At 42.8% G+C, this 21530-nt stretch overlaps 1 protein-coding gene across 2 annotated transcripts; it reads right to left on the bottom strand.

Annotated features, from left to right (window-relative positions):
• Nucleotides 1-5421: 5421 nt before the first annotated feature.
• Nucleotides 5422-21383, bottom strand: slc7a3a (solute carrier family 7 member 3a). Of its 2 annotated transcripts, XM_078286434.1 has the most exons (12): nt 21264-21383; nt 11839-12469; nt 11423-11584; nt 10679-10862; nt 10438-10553; nt 9295-9517; nt 9040-9179; nt 8431-8533; nt 7710-7939; nt 7296-7480; nt 6842-6950; nt 5422-6736 (listed from the first exon to the last, which is right to left on the bottom strand). In XM_078286434.1, the coding sequence occupies exons 2-12, from the start codon at nt 12203-12205 to the stop codon at nt 6582-6584; spliced, it is 1974 nt and encodes a 657-aa protein (XP_078142560.1). In that variant the 5' UTR covers nt 12206-12469; nt 21264-21383; the 3' UTR covers nt 5422-6581. The 2 variants fall into 2 exon arrangements, with proteins under 2 accessions (XP_078142560.1, XP_071770209.1); XM_071914108.2 differs by lacking the exon at nt 21264-21383 and having other exon boundaries at nt 11839-12545.
• Between the last annotated feature and the right edge of the window lie 147 nt (nt 21384-21530).

Below are 21530 nucleotides of genomic sequence, written 5' to 3'. Positions count from 1 at the left end.
TCTGCCGGGCCGCCGGGCCGCAGCAAGGGGGGCGACACTTCAGACTCAGAATACAGGAAGGGATGAGGCTTTCTTCTGGCTGCACACAGACCCCAGTTCTGTCAGACGTACGTTGTTAGACCGCTGAGCTACACTGACCTGAAGACTGGAGTTGAACCTCTTTAGTCCTATATATAAGACTTTGCTATGAGATCAAGCTGAGACTTTTGGGTGCCTGTTTTGTTTATGGCTCTGTCTAGACTTAGCAAACTTTCTAGACACTTTTACCAGGTGCAGAAGCACAAAGCGGGGTTAACCAGAGGAAACAACCCTCTCCCTCACTGCTCTGCTGGTGCGCAGGTGTGTGTGCATGTGTGTTTGTCTGCTGTGTCAAAACCACCAGAGTTTCCTCCACAGCAGAACCACAGCGCTGTCGCAGCCCCTCATGCTAAACCCCTAAGATCCTAAGAGCCTACAAACTATCTTTGCCTCTGTCACCACCACTTCTGCTTTACTCCATCTGGCCGCTGCAGACCTGTACAGTTACACTCCAGCAGCCATTGATGCTCTTTCTAGTCGGCGTAAATCTCTAAAGATCGATACAGCCAGTGTAGTGTATTACGATCGATGCTCATGTATCAACCCAATCCAAATTGGTTGCACCAAGATCGAGCCATGCCTCTGCCATTACATGCACAATATCTCAGAGCCTGCTGTATCCTTTTCACTTGCAATGCCTCGTATATCCAGTGAGAGAGATTAACGAGACGGCCGAGCCGACGGTAAATCATCAGCGACTGCAGATCAGCGCCACAATTTCAAGTGGCTTGATAAATAAAGAGAGAGAGGAGAGAATAATGAGTGTGAATCTTGATCACGAATTGAACCAAAGCTTGAGATATTGACTGTCTCGTGTTTGTTTATGAGTGCGACCTGCTGAGGACCGGTTGCTGGTTGAGGAGGAGTGTGCACTGTGAAAACGCTCCATTTTAGGCCTACATTCCTTTTCTACTTTGTTTGCTGCGTTCTTGATTATTATAACCAACTGTACATTCACTGAGGGGAAAAGCGACTGTAGCTAATTCATTGATAGCCATTACGGATAGACCATAGTAAGGGTTTTTATAAATGTCGTTGTAAGTGCCGGTTTAAGGTTTACTATTCTGTGTCGGTTCACTTTTGCTGGTGAGAACCACGAAGGTTTATTCTTACAGCCTTTTGGAAAATGGCCCGATGCTGTGTGTTGTTTAGATAACGGGCCCATTATCTCTCCTCACACCAATGCCTACTATCCATTTATTGATACCATTTCTCTGCTTACAATATAATGCATGTTCACGTTTTACTTCAATTTTTCCAAAGAAAGAAAAATATTTGTATTTTTGATATAATGTAAATAGCCATTCCACTCAATACCTGGAATTTCATCACTGAGAGAGCAGAATGAATGAGTTGACCAATTTGTCTCTTAAAGATATGGGAATATATATTTGGCTTTGTGGAAAATTACAGGAAACATAGAAAGTGAACACATGATAAATACTTGAACCCCAGAACAATTACACAGATTTCTATTCAAATTGGTAAACATTAGCGGTGTTTATACTTACTAGAATTGGGAATAGTTCACATCTACCTACTAAATTACTCGGTAAAATTGTTAAGAACAGATGGAAAGAATGCTGAGCTTGCATTGGGTTTTTAATGAATCCCCGGTCAATTTGATTTAAATTGTGCTGAGGATGCGTCTCTTTTGAGTGCCTTTGGAGGAAAGAAGCCTAAGCACACAGTGAGGTCTGGTGTCCATTTCTTATTAATAGATAAAACTGTGTGTTTATCCAGTTAATATTACCATATAAACTGTAATATTACAGGAAATGTATTGACAATAAGTTACACAATTACACTTTATTTGGAACCAAACATCCTGACAAAGTTGACTGTTTGCAGCTGTTGTGACTCTGGGATGATTATAGCACAAGTGTCATTAATAATAAATGCTTGGAAATATTAATAAAGATTTGCCTCGTGCAAAGGCTGGTAGTACACTGCGCTTTGTACCATAAAACTTCACATTAACCGTTAATAATAGGAGATTGTTGCAATGCTGTACGCAGCCACTAGAGAGCAGCGTCAGCATAAATAAGTAAAAGATGCCATAACATAGTGATTCTTCTTTTTCATATCAAGGACCCCTAATTTAGTCCACATTAGAGCTACGGACCCATTTGATGAGATCTTGTCTCTCAGACCCCATATTTTTATTATTAGATACAATTTTGTCCAGAATTCCTTGAATATCTGTATTGTAGATAAAGAGATAACAGTGAAACTATGACCAAAACAGTCATTCTTCTACATTCTCTAATTGTGTTAACTTCTTGTAAATGAAATAATGGTGAAGTTTAACAATTCATCAATTTGCTGGGGACCCCCTGGAACCCCCTCAAGGACCCCTGGTGGTCCCCGACCCCACGTTGAGAACCACTGCCATAGCATAGCTGTTACAACAAATAATGTTATGTATTTGTCTTACTAGCTGCAGCCTTAATCTCATGAAACCATAACAAGTATTTTCTAATAACAGCGAAAAACATTCATGTTATAGATATCATGGCAGAGATGGAATGTAAATGCATAGAATTAATTATCTTAAGGCAGACATGCATTAAAGTAAATGGTTTTAAACTTGCTAAAGAATATAACAGGTTAGCCTTTCTGCAGTGAGTAAATACTGAGGTAATTCTGATGCAAGTCAGAAAGTGGAAAGTTAGTCAAGTCTAAAGTAAAGTCTGTCATTGTGTAAACCATAATTAACATAGTTCAGGTGAAGTGAGTCAGCGGTGACTCAGAAACTGGTTAAGTGAGGCTTCAACCGCCTCAGGCATCAAACTCAAACTCATACTGGGAAACTTTGCGTACTCAAACTTTCAAACCGAAAGAATCACATCAAACACCAAGGGGCTTTCATTCTGTAATAAGCACGAATCATTGTTTTATTAAAAAAAAAAAAAAAGGAAAAAAAAAGAAGACAACATCGAAAATACAGCTCGTTTTATACATGACAGCCATATTTACAGGATATAAAACGGAAAGAGACAAAAATAGATCACTGCTGTTAATGAAAACAGCATTGAGAGGGGGAGATGATAATATTGATTTTCAAAAGGCACGAGGGCTGGGTATGAAGAGCGCTGTCAGACATGAGTCACAGTCACATCACGTATCCTTTCAAACACTCATCTGTGGCAGATTAATCATGCCTGGCTCATAAACAAAGTGTCCCAAGTGCAACATTCCTCCTGTCCAAGCAAATGCTCTGAGGTCTGAGTTTCAGGGCCAAGTTTTTACACTCGAGTCACTGAGATCTCCAGTGAAAAATTACAAAATCTTAAGCCAGAAGGTTACAACAGCTCGGCAAGTATTTGAAACGATCTAAGATGCAACTTTGACTCAGTCCCATCTTGTTCTAGCAGCCCCGGAGCCTTTCTGAGGCAGAAGGATGGTTCTTTAGGCACCAGTTTCTGCAAGAGACGGGAGTCACATCCTCTACAAACACTCTGAATCCAAATCGAGCCCTACCCCCCCCTTCTCCACACTCCACTACGTCTCCCTTTCCCCAGGTGTTTTAAGGTGATATGTGAAACTCTGACATCATATATCTATCTGAGGGATCGTTCGCCTAGCAAGAACAGCAATTACAAGATGTTTAGGGACACCGTTAAATTTGCGTATCTGCATAAATGCTGAAATATTGCTTACACCGCGGCAATTTTCTCATATCTACAAGAACGGCTAGTGAGGAAGGGACTAAGGTTTTCAATTTAGAGCCCAGCAAAACCCATTGCCAAATGAAATGCCTTTAAGTGAAATTTACAAAAGATACTTCAAGTTATACTTAAGAGAGAGTGTAGATTTGTATAATTTACAGCATTATACAAATAAAGATACAGTTATACACAAATACTGTACAATCTACAGTAAAAAGCACTGTACTAGAGCAAGGGAAGAAAAATAATAATAATCACAAAAATAAGCTATTAACATAAATTATCCTATTGACTCCAGTGAGAATTGGGGTAAAAATGTACACAATTTAGAGACCATCTTTTAGTGGTCATTCTTTGTCATGGAAAGCTCAGTTTCCAAAAAACACGTTCATTTGGTCAGGCAGGATCAAAACAAACCAGGATAAATCATTTGGTGATGCAAGAGATTTGCAACAGAAAAACAAACAAACAAACAAACAAAAAAAAACTCATGGAAGCAAGAAGGGGAACCAAAATCATCAACACTCTAAAACTGTACATGTACAACGATTAAAATACATTAATAAAGTTAAACATCTAAAAAGTATATTAATTGATTGAGAATTGATATGAAAAAGGCAGAACGAAAAGAAGAATGTATCCCAAACAACACTAAATTTAAATATTAACAGTTCTAACAGAATGAGTAAATGAAACAGTAATAGAAAAAAAAGAACAAAAAAAGTGATGAAAGCTCAACAGACAAAGCTGCCAAGGACAAGTTTCAATGGAAACTAAACAAAAACCTTTGTGAAAAAACAAGGTCTTTTCACAAGGGAAAAAAAACAAAAGGTTAAAGATATACTAGTGGTGATGAACAGAAACGAACCCCCGGCTCCCAGCTCCAAGACACTAGTGTGGATGAATAGAGGCTACAGGTTATGAGTTGAATAGATGTCAATTAGAAACAAATCAGCTGTGCTTGAACTAAATGATTAAATGCCTCTTTCAGCGTTTCCTTCACCTCCCTTTCTTACATTTTTGCAAGTGAGGTAAAAGAAGCTTTCTAAGTGCGGATCTATCACATCTTCTCAGATCTGCAAAAATATCCGGGTACAGCCATGTGAAGCATTTGAAGCAGAAAGACTCGTATATGTGTGCGTGTGACTCAAAAAGTGGAAAATTATCTACATGGGATGTCGTTTCAACATCTTTACTTGACCTTTCCACGCCTATTCTTTGGATAAAACTTATATCCAACCAGATATCCCACCAAACAAGTACTCGCATGTATTTTTTGGAATTTGTTTTAACCTGCTAGGAATGCCAAATGGTGGGAGTTTTTTTTGGGTGAAACCTTGTAACTCCTATTTTGGTTATATACATTTTTTTTAAGCTTCAATTGAGGGATTACATGACCCTCTATGGGTTGAAAAGAAGTTCTACGCCCCTTGAGCTGATAAAACCCTTTTCAAATCCCACTGGATAAACTCAAAAATGCACGGTCGTCAAGCTAAAAACAAGGCAGTTTTTCTTAGTTCCTGAAAAGTTGACATTTTGGAGATACAAGGTGTTCACCCAAGAAAAGCAGTCGACTATTGAAATATAAATGTAGTCGTTTTCTGTGACCGCCAACTGTAATGCTGCAGTAAACCTATCTGGTGCTAGGTTAAAAGAAATACCAGGAACCATCTGCAAATACTAGTGATTTATGATTGAGTACTACTTTCATACCATATTAATTTTTTTTTTTTTTAAAATACATTACCGTTATCCATATTGACAATATGTAGACAATATTTAGTCATTTCTGTCTCATCTCTTGACTGGCCTTTCAGCATTTCATAACACAGGTCCCATTACATTACTTCAAGTTACAGTAGCTACGACAGACAAGTAACTGCATTACATTACTTCAAGTTACAGTAGCTACGACAGACATGTAACTCACTGAGAACATATACTGTATGGCTGTTCTCTGGGAACAGGGGACCAGGAGGGGATAGTGTGTTAAAAAAAAATGTACAAATCTGCTAAGCATGTACTTCAGGCTCAGACACATAACCACACGGCGTACTTTACATTAACATCTACCATGTGCTATCGACCTAAACGCACCGAGGCTCTGACTAAGATTGTAAACCTCACAGCCACAATGCTACCCTGTACACACACAGCAGACACAGAAACAGACAGACAGGCTGGTATCACTGAGCTAGGATCAATAAGCTAGACATATTCACTCTGTAGCAATTCGTAATAAGTAAAATCGATTTTCTTCATCTCTGTCACTTGTTTCTTCAGACAGTTTGATGTCTAGCTCACTGATCCCATGTCTTGACGTGGGTAAACTCACTGGCTCAAGCCAACAGTATTAGTCATCTAGTAGTTCATATTCACAGCCAGTGGCCAGATGGCTGTCACTCCACACAGCCACAGCGCAGTGACAACGAGAGGAGGCAAAGACAAAACAGCTAATATGTAACATTTTTCTAATGATAACGGAAATTCATCACGAGTACCACAGTACTCTTAGTTAGTTAGGTCCAGTCAAAGCATTTGTGTTATAGGCAGGTAAATATCTCCAGATGCTAGGGCTAAGGCTGAACACAAACAGACAGATTAAAAACAGACACACGGGCCAAGAACCAGCTCTGTCACAGTGTCTAGCCATCAAGTTAATCAGCCTCCAAATCAGAGGTAAGATGTGTGGTGTTTTCTAGCCTCTTCTCCCGTTCAACCCGGGGCTGTGTTTCAGGCTGCCTACACTGCGGCAGTTGGCTGCCATTTCCACCAGACTGCCAAAAGGAGTCTAGACGGTCTGCAACACCCCCAGGTCCGTGTCAGTCTGTATCAGGGGCTGCTGCCCCCTTCCACATCACTGTCGTCGGGAGCCCCCCTGTAAATTGGGCTCTTGCTCTGCAGCGCAGGCTCGTATTTGCGTGGGGAGGAGCTGCTGGCGGCCTCGCTGCTGTTCTTAATGCCATAGAAGAAGTAGATGGTGAAGCCTGGACAGGAGAGAGGCGAGAGAAAGTTACAGAACAGAGTTACACAGGAATGCGTAGCACTAGCAATGCACCAAAAACGGTATTAGCAATGTTTTAGTGTCGTACCGATGGCCATCCAGACAGCGAAGCGGCACCATGTCGCCAGGTCCAGCTGCATCATGAGGTAAATGTTGATAAACACACTGAACAGCGGCAGCCAGGGAAGCAGAGGGACCTGGAGAGGATACAGAGAAGGAGGGAATTAATTCCTAAGTGTCTGAAGGAATAGAGTCCGCATCAATTTAAGATATGGTTTATGTTTAAGGCATTTCTGCTCTACTGGGCAGCACACAATGGAAGCTGATAGGGAGAGTGTGAGGGAATGACGAGACAAAGGTGATGCAGATTTGAACCCACAACATCATAAGTGAATGGTGGGCACCTTAGCCTCCTCTCAGAGTCAGCATCACTAACATAACAGTGTAGTAACACCAACATAAAGACCTTATTCTAGCAGAGAAAATTACAGAAATCGTTTCTGTGTGAGGCATTGTGTGTGTTCCCAGGGTACGACAGTTACCTTGAAGGTGAGAGCCTCTTTGCTCTCAGGCTGTCTCCAGATGATGACGACGCAGACGGCACACAGCAGAGTCAAAATGACACACGCCGCTATAACGACGTGTGCCGCTTGGCTGCTCAGCTGCCCGGTCAACAGACTTGGGAGACAACTGGCCAACACCACACACAGCACAGTGATGAAAACCGCTACAGAGAGGGAAGGAGAGGGAAGAGATTATATTAGTTCTATTAGTGTCACCAAGACCCAAGTATGTGTATTATATCCTTTTAAAAGCGGAGTGGACAGCGCATTCACCTTAAGGTTTTTTTCATTAAGAGACAGAATGAAGGTTGATAGGGAGAGACAGGAGATAAAATTTTTTGATTCAAGGCCAGTGGGCTCCATGCGTTTCAGCCTCATCTCCGGCATACTTACAAATAATAGCTGTGGTAGCATAAACGATTTTCCCAGACGTCTGCGTTGGCGAGTTCCCACTGGGGCAGAAGAGCAGCTTGAGGGTGAAACTCTCTCGGAGCGGCCTGTCCTCCATCTCCATGCCGTACTCGTCGCCGCTGTCCCCTCCGCTTACGGCCACCTTCTCCCCTCCCACCAGCTCCACCAGCTTCTCCGTCTGGCTGGACGAACTCAGGCTGCCAGGCTGGTACCTTTAGAGAGAGGTAGGATGTGTGAGAACAGAGGTTGATATATGCAGCGTTTCCTTTACATTAACTTAGCTGGAAAATTGCCCTGACAGCTAGAAAGATGGAAATATAATGAATTGCACCATCTGGTCTTAAGTGTTTAGCCTGTCCTCCCCCTCAAAAAATAAATAAAATTACAGGAAACACATATGAATAAGGAGATGAGATTTATGCAGAGCACAAGTCCTTACCCAACTCTTGCAAAGAGGAAAAGTCAATTTAAAACAAGTCCAATGCCAATCTAAGAATGGGACTGCACAATTGACCCTGGTCTTTTACCAATACACAAGATATAATGCAACTATCCCTTGTGCTATTAAACTGGCATTACCTGTACATGGTAATGACATTAGTACAATAGCTACTACAGAATAATGAGCACACTATTATGGCTTCAAAAGACTTGGCTGACTGGGTCAGTTGAGTCCATGGCTAGTAGAAAGTAAAGCGCTTACCTCAGGATGAGGACACAGATGGCCACTAAGGAGTAGGCCAATAGAGTTCCAATGGACATGAGGTCAACCAGAGCTGCCAGGTCAAACAGGAAGGCCATGAGGGCTAAATGGAGAAGACCAAAGACAACGTTTAAAAAAAAACCCACACACATTACTATCAGTAGCTGTAAGTCTGTAGTACTTTTCTTATAAATTTACATTTTACCTCATCTCTGAGATGAATGCAAGCAATGCTTTTACCGATTTGAATTAATGCTTGGATGCAAAATGTAGCCTAAAAACTCCTGAGTAATCTTTTCCCAGACTGCTGTAAGAGTAAAGTGTTATTGATCCTGAACAGACAGCCTGTCAGACTGCCAGCGAGATACAGCTGAGCGCAGTAGACAGACCTGTGACCCTGGCAAACTAAAAAAACAAAGAAAAAAAAAAAAAGAGGCGACATCAAGAGGGACAGATAGACATAGCAAGGACAGCCTGCCTGCCCTTGCCGATGAACAAACAAGACAAATAGGATATGGGCAGATATTAACAGACAGACACAGGGCGGACAGAAAGAAAGAAAGAAAGAAAGAAAGAAAGGGGCACCAGACAGCTGAGAAGCGAGCCTACCTGCAACGATGCCAGAGGCGATGGTAGCCAGGAGCGGGGTCTTGGTGCGCTCGTTCATCCTGGACAGCGCTCTGAACAGCAGCCCGTCCTCTGCCATGGCGTAGATGACGCGGGGCATGGGGAACATGGAGCCCAGCAGACTGAAGCACAAAAGAGAGGAAACTAATAGTTAGCGTGACACAAACGCTGTACAGTATCATATCAAGGGAATATGGAGTGGCAAAACAAGAATCTCAACATGGACTTTTCACTCACCTGGTGGAGAGAGCGCAGAGAGACCCCACAGCCACTATGTATCTGGCGGGGGCCCAGCCCACGTAGCTGAAGGCCTCGGGCAGGGGGCTCTGGGTGTCCAGCTGGTAGTAGGGCATCATCAGGGTCAGAGCCGCGGACACGCCGAAGTAGGCAAAGAAACAGATCAGCAGCGAGGCCACGATGCCAATAGGAATGGAACGCATGGGGTTCTTGGCTTCCTCACCTGGGGACAACAGGGGGAACAAAAAAAAAAAAAAAAAGATGATTAGTTGGTGGCCAGAGTTCATGCGAGGAAGACCTGTCAACAGGAAGAAGAAAAAAAACTTCCCACTGGATGAGGAATTGGTCTGACGCAAACAACTAGCAACCGCTTTTGCCGTGAGGTGAGGTTGGAATTTTAAGATTGCTGCTTAAATGCTTTCATTTCAGAGCCATGTCAAACTCAAAGATACAAGCTTGTCAGAGGTCAAGAGCTGCATGACAATATTTCAAGATTAGGATTTGACACTCTGCCAGTTTGATCGCGAGGGTTAGGGTTTAGTAAGTAAATCAAGGCGTATCCTTTCCATCCTGGCGACACATGTTGCATCAGCTGGACAAGGTGTTCCGGGATGTTGTGGGAACACCTCAGGGCTCTGGCTCCCACTACCTATCTATGTATTTGTGTATGCACTGATGAGCAAAGATACACAACCAAAGAGTGTGTGCTATCCAAACATTAGCTGCACAAGACAGAGCACACAAGGACAAATTTAAATAGAAAAATGTTCCAGTGATTTCTTATAGGAAAATGCAGAATTATCCTAAATATTTTATCCAACCAATGTCACAAGGACATGTTGCAAATTCAATCTTTTTGCGAGTCGTCGTGTGGCAATGACTCGGCATCAAGACATGAAAAGGAAAAAAAGTCTTAATTTTCTGCCATAGCAATGGACAAACAAGCAAAGGTTTTGAATAAACCTCTGTGCAAGTAAAGGCACGCCCGAAAACCTCAGTCGCATAACTTTACAGTCTGAATCGGGCCCATAGTGAAATCAATCCATTGAGATACTGACAATATAATTATGATCTATACGCATCTGTTCGGCAAACTTCACCATAACTAACTTTTAAATTTAAATCAATGTTAAAAACACTCACTTGTTGTGGCGATGCAGTCAAATCCCACAAAGGCGTAGAAGCAGGTGGCAGCACCAGACAGAATCCCTTTCAGACCAAATGGAGCGAAACCACCTACGCCAAATTCATTTTCAACACTGGGTGGCAGAGGAAGAGAGGCACACAGTTTGGTCAATTGGCTAAAATTATAATCATCAACCACACATAAAAACAGTAAGACTATAACTTCATTCACTGACTGGTACATGTGTCAAATACTTACTCTAAAGGCATGCTTTTGTTGGTGGCGTTGTAGTACTCGACGTAGTCCTCCTTTGTGAGGTTCCAGTTGGCTGAGTCTCCTTTAACAAAGCCGGAGATGATAACGAAGCCCAACACCACCAGGTTGATGCCCGTGAAGATCTTATTCACCAACGCCGACTCGCTCACACCAAACGCCAGAAGTCCTGAGGGGGGGCAGGAAGGACAGGGAGGAAAAGGAAAGGGGGATAAGGAGGGAGAGGGATGGAAGAACGCATATTTCAGCACCCCTTATTGCATGTTCTGGTGTGTGGGTGGATGTGTTCTTGCTTCATCACTTCCAACATACCATCAGTCAGCGACACTCATCATTATTCCTTAACAGCACTGCAACTGGCATAGCAGCCCACACTAGCTGCTATGACATTAGTGTGATAACTGATTATTATGCCATTTATTTCATTTAGGATGCCAACAGTGAAAACACATTTTTCTACTCTGCCAGCAACCAGCCATCACCTAAGGTTTTTTATCCCCACTATCCTGGAAAAATTGTATCTGGGTGGTAAAGAGGTAGGCTAGTCTTGGAATCCAACAAACACCGTGGGTAAGAAGTAGGGATGGGACGATTTTGTCACTGAACTTGTATTTATTACATAGTATCATGAATCATGAACCCTGTATCGAAACGTATTTGAGATAAGCATATCGTCTCATCCCTAGTAAGAAGGGTTTTCTGTGTTGAGTACTAGCAAGACAAACTCACCGGTGAGCAGCAGGACCAGGATGAGGGCGAACAGGTCGGGGTACTCTGCCAGGACATTCCCTGGCACCTTCATTGCCATGGAAGCTTTGAAGAACCCAGAGATCTTCTGTTCCACCAGGTTGTCAAAGGTTGAGCTCCATGCCCTTGCCACACTGGCCGTACCTGAAAGAGAGGACAGAAACAGAGATAAGTCAGGGATGTGATGACAGGAAAATGAGCTGCCTTCCGCAAGCTTCTCTCATTCTTCATAAGCTGCCAAGGGAAGACAGGATTCATCATCTGCACCATGTCATTTTCACTTTTTACTCGGGGAGTGTAATCAAATTAATTTAATTGATCAATGTCACTGTGGTATGAACAGGAGTCTCTATATAAAGCATGCCGCAGTAAATTCACTGAAACGTTAGTAAGCTCACCAATCACATAGGAGAGGATGAGGTTCCACCCTGTGATAAAGGCCCAGATCTCTCCAACCGTCACGTAGCTGTAAAGGTATGCAGAACCCGTCTTGGGGACGCGGGCGCCAAATTCGGCATAGCAGAGTCCCGCCAACATGGAGGAGAGCGCGGCGATTAGGAAACAGAGGACAATGGCGGGTCCTGCCTTCTCTCTGGCCACCTCGCCGGCGAGGACGTAGACGCCAGCGCCAAGTGTGGAGCCGACCCCCAGGGCAATGAGGTCCAGGGTGGACAGGCAGCGGGCGAAACGGGTCTCCTCGCCAGAGCAATCCAATGCCCGGCGACGCAGCAGGATTTTACCCAGGCTGGCGAGCTTGTTGGCCATATTTGGTGTGAGTGTGTGGGCGCTGAAGAGAGACTGTGTGTATCTTCTTTTTGTGGGTGTGTGTGTGAGTCACACAGCTGAAATGCAATGTGTGTGGTTGGACTCAGCAAAAGTAGTTTGGGCAGGTAGGTGTGGTAAACCAGGTGCTCGACTGCTATAGGTCCTTGAGGGTAGGTGTGTTCGTTTTAGCAACAGGCACTGAAGCAGACAGAGAACAGGAAGTGGCAGGTCTGGTCACAGTATTTTGCAGCAGCAGATTAGGACCTGTGAGGAAACACAAAAAGAAAACAAGTTCAAAACAGGGAACTATTCAGCAATTGCCAAAGCTTAGATTTAGCACTGTGCAATGCTTTCCAACAACGAATATTTACTAACAAAAGATAATCTGAACTGCAGGGAAACCAGAGCAGAGTTTATAAAAATCACAGAAATGCTCACAACTGAGATACTTTAACTCAGTGAGCACCATGCTCTCTACCAACTGAGTCACACCTCATGCTACAAGGAACAAGGTGTAATTTCATCTGTAATTTCTGCACTCATGTGTCCCACATCTGTTTCCAGTGAAGGCAGCTAATACCAGAGATGCTGGAACCCATTCTGGAATGTTCTTCTCTCCTCAAGCAGCCAAGGAGCTAATCAGTCAGTCAGTCAGTCAGTCAGCAGGGAAGGAGAGACAATAAAGACATTTCACTACAGGAGACTGTACTGTAGCTGTGCAAATACCAGTTATGCAACTTCCTGGAATTCATACCTCCACCTCTCTGAAAGTAATAGCACATCATGAGACATGGAGAAGCCTTATGAAAACACAAGACACTGTAATAGTGTCAGTCTACTAGGCTTTAATCTGCCAATTGCCATAACAAATAAACGGAACATGGCACACACCTTTATAAAAACAAAAGAACACCTAGCTTAGTACTTCACCACTCCCTTACTGCGATCCCGGCAATTCTAGCCTACTACTCGTGTTTCGTTTTTTCAGCAGATAGAGGCTGACAGGGAGAAGCCTGGGAAAGCCAGAGGGTGCGAAGGGACGATATGGCTGCAGCCGGCCCAGCTAATGTCAACAAGGAGGAGGAGGACAGTGATAGCCAGCAGGTTGATAAGGTGAACCAGCCACACTGGGAGAAAGTTGAGAGAATACTACAATGCAGCTGCTACACAAAAAAAGAAAAGATAATAGAACGAACGAAAAGACACTCCTGTGCTGCGCTCTTTCACAGTGCCTCTACTATCATCATCACCAACTAAAGCTACGGGTGAGCACTTGATATTGTCTACTTGTGAACCAAATAGACAATGTGTGTGCAGTAGAGGAAATCACCATCATCAAACCTCCTACACTGGATGCAGAGGACAGTTCTGCTACAGTCAATGAATATTTTCTTATTTCAAATTTCAAATTCCCAGTTGATTTTACAATATTACTAGAAGGGTTCAGCTGATACTATTGTTGACAGGTCAAGTTTGTTTTTGATAGTGAACTGTGGTGACTTGTCCAAGAATCAGAAACAGCCTCAATTTTCAAGATTAAAAACTGACATTTCTGCTCACACTTCTAGTTAGAACTGTTCACATTGCTAACAATTTCTACTTTTTATTATGGTTTTTATCGTCCTTGCTCTGTGAAGTTTATTGTAACATCCTTGTTAAATGCACTTAAAACTGAAAACCTGAACTTACAAGGGAATGACTGGTGACTAGAATGGTAGTTTGAGATCTGAGCAATCCTCAAAATCTCTTTGAAGAATGAAATTCATTCTCAACAGTGTGAAAATATTTCTTTACACTCTAAAGTTTAGAGAATAATAGCACGCACACACACACAAGAACCATCTTCAAGGACAGCAGCAACAAAGCTTACGTCAGTAGCGATAAGCATGTCAAGTCCAGGAAAGGGTGAATGATAATAATGATTACACCATGTTCAGCAAAACACACACACACACACACACACACACACACACACACACACACACACACACACACACACACACACACACACACACACACACACACACACACACACACACACACACACACACACACACCCACCCAAGAGGAGTTCATGACAGTCCAAGGACGTGCTGCAAAGCTATACTGACAATAATAAGCAATACTGTTAGTCAGATTCCTGGATGGATGGACACACACACCTGACGTCAATCACCATTTGTGCATATAGTCACAAAGCTGTTGCAAATTCAGGTGCAATGACATGACATGAGTATACACAATGTCACAAGAGGTCAACAGCACCAACAAGGCCCCAGGTTGATGACCTTTGTGGTATGTTTTGGTCGTTATGTAGCCTATGCACGGCAACATACCAAGCACACGCCCCAAGTGTGCGCACACATGCACAGGAAAGTTTTTGGCCTAAAAAAAAAAGGGATGCCAATTCCATCCACATTACATTTATTCTAGGCAGTAGACTGCATTTAAAAATTATAAAAGTGCTATAGAATTGACAATTTTTACATGGATCAATGTCTCCCCATATGCCTAGACTGCAGGCGGTGGAAACACCTGGTGCTTCAAAAGGTTAGGTCCACCCCACCTTGCCGAAAAAATGCTCAGCAAGATTTTGGGCACAACAGTAAGAATGTAATCTGCCAGGCGGTTGTTTTTGCCAAGTGCCTCTTCTAGAGGCACACACACACCGGAAAACAGATTCTTTAATTCTCCAAGCAATGTTGGCATATTTGATAAATGTGATGTAGTTGTAAGAATTTCTGTCATTTCAATGATTGTTTTTGAGTAGGCTAATGAAGAATTCGGGGCACATTCTTATAATCAGAAGCTTAATTAAAAGCTTAAATAAAAAAATTGTAGGTGTTATAATTGTTTCAGTAAAGTTGGATAACTGTCTGAATAGAACAGATACATAAGCAAAGATTACTAACGTTTCTGCTGTCACACCAAAGCAAGTTAACCTTATCTGCAAATACTACACCAGGGTTGTGACAATGAAACGCCCTTTTCATGGACGAACCAATAACAATTTGACAAAAAGGATCATGCTGTGTGGATGTGTGTGTTGGCATACAATTTTGTATAATTAAACAATCCTCGTCCTGGAGCTTTCCAAGAATAAACGGCTACCCACAGTTCTCAGAGGTTTGACGACAGACTCATGGCTATGTAAACACTTCTTGTGGTGTCCCAATTGATGCCATTTTCAGATTGACAAAACATGCATCTAGCCTCTTTTTGCTGCATCATACCTTGTGATGCCCTAACTGATGACATTTACTGATTGACAAAACATCCACCTGTCCTTCACCCATATCTTTGCTGCCATCACATTCTTGCATTTCATTAAATTTGTGCCATGAATTTGGCTTGATGTAGAGTTAAGTTCCTCTTGAAATCCACTGCAATTTTCCCAAAAGAGGTTTAAGGTGAGTATTAGGCGCAGAACAACTGTTGCCCCAATGATGCCAGTCTGAAGCCGTTGCTGCCATGACACCTGAGCCTCGGTGCGCCCAATGACGAGGCAGACGGACATTTCAGGCCTATCAGTCACGACAGTGGACAGGCAGCAAAGAGAACAAGTGAAACACTAACCCGACAGTACAGGTGGTGGTGCGGTACAGTCTGGACCTGTGCGCGTGGCTGTCTACCAGGGTCAGAAATTAACCGGGGCTCTGGGCAAAAATGCCCTTTCAAGTTCATTGACTGCCTGTGAAATTAAAGATGATGGAGCAAAAAATGCCCTCAAATTTTTTGCCTTTCACTCTGTTCATATTTTTTCGTTGAGTTGTCAAATATTTGCCACTAAGGGAATCTTTCCACTGCCTTCTGGGTGAGAAAAATGGATCGGTTTTTGATTAGAAAACGACTGCGTACGCATCCTGAAGCAGTACAAAATGTTGGCACCACACTGCCAGCAGTAGAAGAAAATGCCGACACCACACAAACCACTGCTTCAACAAAAAATAAAACTTAAAAAATTCAACAATCGAAGGATGGAGGATGGACTGGCTGGGGACAGAGACGGGAAAACAGCACCATCCTCCTCTGTAAGGACTGCTGCAGGTTTCTATCAGTGGGAAAGAAGTGTGGGATGTTTCAGTACAATTACAACATTCTATTAATACCATTAAAACAATAAAACCTACATTATCAAAGCGCTTCTCGTCTTACAGTTTCAAAAGAGAATATCCTGCCTAGTACAGTTAGGTGTTGAGAGAAAAAACAAACACCGTCAAACAATGAAATTTAAAAAAGCACAGAAAGAAACCGACAACCGCAATAATAAACATTCAGCCTTGTGAAGAGTGATGGGAAACTGGTACATAGTGGACATGCCGCTGCTCCCCGCTTGGCGTGACATTCCAAGTAGCATTTACCACTCCCACACCAGGAACTGAGATCTGAGGGTGTAAATATTGTCTCAATAAACATTCACTACCAAACTACCATGCCCAACCAACTCTGATCTCCTCGGGGGTTGGTCCAGCATCGTACATACCTTCAGTAAGTGGGACAAAAGTTTAATTCAAACCAGGCAATATTAGGTTGTAGAACGCCTATAACGCTTAAGATTACTAATTTCTGGGGCGCCCCGGTGGCTCACAGAGTAGAGCGCGTACCATAAGGCTCAGTCCTTCCCACAGCGACCCGGGTTCAAATCCGGCCCGCTGCATGTCCTCCCTCTCTCTCTCTCTCTCTCTCTCTCTCTCCCATACCTTCCTGTCTCTCTCACTATCTCTGTCCAATAAAGCATAAAAACGCCTGAAAATAAAAAATTAAAAAGATGACTAATTTCTTAACTGAAGATTTATTTCTTGGGGAATGTGTTCAGATCTTTACTTTCTTAGTGAAAGTAAGCATGTTTTCTGGTGTTTTCAGAGATACAATAGTAAAGTTCCTAGCTCAAGGTAACATACATATGTACACCTAACTGCTGTTTGACCTCACTTTAGGGTGGTCTCATTAAAATGATGCTAAAAGCACCTTATACCATCACCTCAGCCAGTTAACAGGCTAATCTTTTCCTTGTGGCTTTCACGAGGGTGCCCGCATGTGTGTGTGTAAGTGGGGCAGATTTATGTCAGGTTGCAAGGAGGCGTGGCTGTAGGTGAAGCGCAATACTCAGAGAAAGGTGCCGTCTGGAAACTCCCCCCCCCCACACACACACACACACACACACACACACACACTCACAAGAGCAGAGAGGCTAACCGCAAGAGTAAACCAGCCTGCTAGATGACTTCCACGCCCCGAGCTGGCAGCCATTTTCCATTCCACGATGTAAAATGAATACAGATGACTTTGGCACTTTTATCACAAGATGCAAAAAAAATGTTAAGACAAGATACTGACAGGAGTCTCCATTTTTCATTCAGCTATAATCAACTTGTCCAGTTGGATTCGACTGTGTAGCCTCCTTAGCCACATGTAAACTTGACCCTAGTCCCTTCAGCTAGAACACACTAATTCACCAAAATGGGACCAACTAAATGGCACTTAAACCTTAAAAAAAGAAAGAAAAAAAACACTCCACACCTACCTCACATGGAGGACTATGGCCAACAGCACAACGGGGTTACAACAGGTTGCAGGTCTAATGGTGCTGTTACTTGATTGAGGATTGTTGCTGCTGCTGCTGCCACAGACTCTTAAGAGGATTAGCAGGAGAACTAACAAACCTGCTAACGTCATTATAGCCTGTTGCTGCTGCTCTCTCTATCCATCTCAACAACGCATGGCTTTGTTTTGACTGCCACTGTAAACAACAACAACACAGCTCTCCGTTGTTGACTGGCTTATTTCGGTTGTATTAACGTAGAATTGGTAAATAAATTATCAAATGCAAACCAGATTAAATGATTAGATTACGTGTCCTCTAAAATGTCGACATTATTCTATAGCATTATCTCACCTTGCCATCCAGACTTAAAGCAAGTATAACTGCTAAAAAAAGGAGAATGGCACAGTCTGTGACGAAAGAGGATTTAGAAATCCTTGGAAACTCAGACTTTTCCAGGCTCCCCGTCTCACAGGTTTAATACAAAATATTCAGGGGCGTCCACAGAAACCTCTTTGTGACGCACTGACTTATGTGCAAAATACTACCAGCTAGTCCACATCCGATGCATCATGTGAGCTAAATGGGACACATGAACCTAGGTAAGAACGAAGTGGTAGAAACAAGACATCGACTAAACTATAGAGTTATAGACGGGCGGCCCATCTGACCGAAACGTCCATGCAGCAAAGATGGATGAAAAAAACAAAACAAAGGAACATCATGTTCAGTACCCTGCAGGGTCAACCTTAGTAGAAGGAGTGAATGTGAACTCATGTAATCCGGGAAGGTGCGCCGCATGATGGCAGGCTGAACAGAGTCGGTGAACTATACTTCATGCGTCACAGACAATGGCTGTGCAACTGTTTGAAGTTATGGAACAGTGTGTCTTTTGAGCCGTGTATGTGCACACCGCATGTGCATATGGAGGCCGTGTGTGTTTGTACTTTCGTGTGCATGTGTGTACTCTTGTGTGGACAGACTGACCGCTGGGACTGAACTGAACGACCCTTTAAGTCAACTGGCCGGGCGCCACCATTACCACTAACAACTGCTCTCCCCGTGTGATGGAATGTGACAAACGAAGAATTCATTCACTCTCCCATGAGCAACACCAGCGCTATTAACTTCCCTCGCCACTCGTCACCACCTAGTGCGCCGCGGGAACAGAGGTAACCTCGACTCTCCAGCAGAAATTATAGTGATTTAACACGGCTGGCTAGCCTTTCTTATCATTGTACATTATCTGGAAACGTGTACGCCAACATGTTAGTAAAGATACAGTCTATTTCAGAAGAGATTAAACATGCACAAAAACACAACAGGAGTTTCTAATATGATAATAATATTCCACCCATCTTTGTGGCTCAATAGGCGTAACACACTTTTGAATATTTTGTTTTGACTAATTAAACACAAGGTTGCCGTCTTAGCCAATTTTTCCAAATTAGCCTACAACAAAAAACTAGGCTACTGCTAAGAAAAATCTTGCCACAGTATACTCACCCAAATCTGCTATAGGTCTGTGTTAGATTGGGCTATTGGGACCAGAATCATGATTTGATTGTGGTTGATGACCTTAAATCTTCCAAATCTCCCCATTTGTGAAACACACCCAGTATTTCTGATTCAGTTCACTTCTTCTGACCAGAGACACTGTGTGTTGCACTGTGGCATTACTCAACAGGATGTAACGACTCTGACAGACATCAGCCATTAAGCCTTTTCTATCAAACTAGACAAACTAACACATTCCTCTTAGGCCACACTGACCTAATGTCTGGGAGAGGAATGTTGACGCTTAAAATATGTTCAAGAAAAGTGTTTTCTTTGTTTCGGCTGCAGTGGGAAAATTGCCCCCACAGCTAGAAAAATGTAAATACAATGTAAATTCAACATCTGAGCTTATTTCTCAGCCCACACATTTGCATCAATGACAAGCTGGGAACACTGCTCAAGAAATCAGTTAGTACCGTAGATCTTAAAAGTTGCTGCATCTCATGAAGTGTTCAGGACTTTTGCCTTTTGCGGTCCTGAGCTGTACTGAAGTGTCAGTCCAGTTCAGGTAGTGACATGTGGCATTTGGTTGCCTGGTTAGTGCTACAACCCGAGTGAGCACCGACTCCACCTCATGTAATGCCAACACCTAACCTAATTTGTCATGCAAATTAAGAGTCATATTACACACCCTGGTGACTACCATCCTTCACTCTTGCACTCAACACAATTATTTTAGTCCCTGGTCAACTAGGAGTAGTTGTCATCGCTAGCTGATGCAATAGGGACATAGACAGCATCATGCTACATTTCCAGGGGCTCAATTCTCGAAACGACGACTCACTTTGATGTCTCTCGCAGGTGCAGATGTTTTGAAGCCGGGATACCGCACAAAATAATGTTTATCGACAAGTTAGCTAGCCTACTACCAGTTTCAACCGGACTGAAAGATGCAACTATCCAACTGTCCTCTGCCAGTGACTGCTTACTAACGAGCTACGTGGCTCAGTCGGCTCTCGCGTGGTGGAACTGCTACCTTCAAGTGCTGTCATAATACCGTAATTACCAAATGTACACATATAAAGGACCTGACAAAGCGGTAAATACGACTGCAAAAGTAGGAATTTTCTGATACTAGACTTGCCGAGATGCGACCTTTAGGGGACGGAGTGCACGGAAGCCGTCTTAATAACCGAAGGTAAAAGTTATGTTTTAGTATTATGCAATTGTTCGGCGTTCTAGGTAAGTAGTATGGTTGTTTAGTTTTTAATTTTAACTCGTTAACACTTAGTCACACGTTTTATTCAGTTTTTCAGCTCTGTGCCGCTTGGTTTCTAAAATCAATAGCTACCAAATGAACTGCTTTTGTCACAATGTCCTTTTTGTGTTTATATCCGACAAACGCACTTGAATGCTTGACAATCGGAAGCGGGAGTTTACGAGGAGCCACTGAAGGCAGCAATTCATCCCACGCCTTGTAGCAACCACGACGCTACCAGTAATAGCGTGTGTGCTAGCAGGCTAGTACCAAAACAATGAATGAAAACTCGTACTGATAACCACTGAAACGTGGTGAGCTATGTCATTAAAATTTGAAGACCTTCTCGACGTTTTTTCCACAACTGTCCTGTTTCGACTATGTTTCCGCTTTTCCGTGTAGGTAGTGGTCTGTATCAGCTGATTACCCGCTTAAATGACAATTAAGCCGTCTTACGAGACGTAAACTATTACGAATCGCGTACTTGTGTGTAACGCCTTGCTAGAAAATGTACCATTTTTATTTTTCTTTACAAATTACAAATTGAAGACGGGAAACATTAAGCACTTTTCACGAATTAGTGCGCCTTTATATTTGACAACACACGAGGAGGATTGCATCAGTCCACTTCTACCACAAGGTGAGTAACGTTACTACAGTAGCGGAAGCGGAGTACATCTGATAAAAAAAATATCTCTACAACTCGATTAACATGAAATATAACACAGTTTTATGTTGTGATTAAACATTAACACTGTTACCTTTTATGTCGTCTTGCAGATATGTTCAAATGACCAGCGGCGAAACGACACAGCCGTTGATTCCGCGGTAGCTGATGAAATATCCCGCTCGGGTGTGTTGGTGTGTGGTTTTGATCATCCGGGAGGGGCGGGGTGTATAAACAAACCGTGACGCGGCTCGAGAGGTGGAGCTTGCCATTCATGAATGGAAGTATTTTACGTTTTTTTCCATCCATAAAACATTTATGACACGGTTGCAGTGTGATATCAAAAAATTCGTAGAGTTTT

The sequence above is a fragment of the Centroberyx gerrardi genome, chromosome 11, assembly GCF_048128805.1.
Source record: "Centroberyx gerrardi isolate f3 chromosome 11, fCenGer3.hap1.cur.20231027, whole genome shotgun sequence".
Classification (NCBI taxonomy): Eukaryota; Metazoa; Chordata; class Actinopteri; order Beryciformes; family Berycidae; genus Centroberyx; species Centroberyx gerrardi.
The sequence above is the reverse complement of the archived record's forward strand: the minus strand, read 5'-3'. Positions and strand labels throughout refer to the sequence as shown.

What these genes read in the sequence shown, in the direction of transcription:
- slc7a3a (XM_078286434.1), bottom strand. Translation starts at nt 12,205, where the DNA reads ATGGCCAACAAGCTCGCCAGCCTGGGTAAAATCCTGCTGCGTCGCCGG. An exon ending in CCTGGTCCTGCTGCTCACCG is followed by an intron (nt 10,863 to 11,422) that starts GTGAGTTTGTCT and finishes GCCCCCCCTCAG; the next exon opens with GACTTCTGGCGTTTGGTGTG. An exon ending in CGCTGTCTGGATGGCCATCG is followed by an intron (nt 6,737 to 6,841) that starts GTACGACACTAA and finishes TCTCCTGTCCAG; the next exon opens with GCTTCACCATCTACTTCTTC.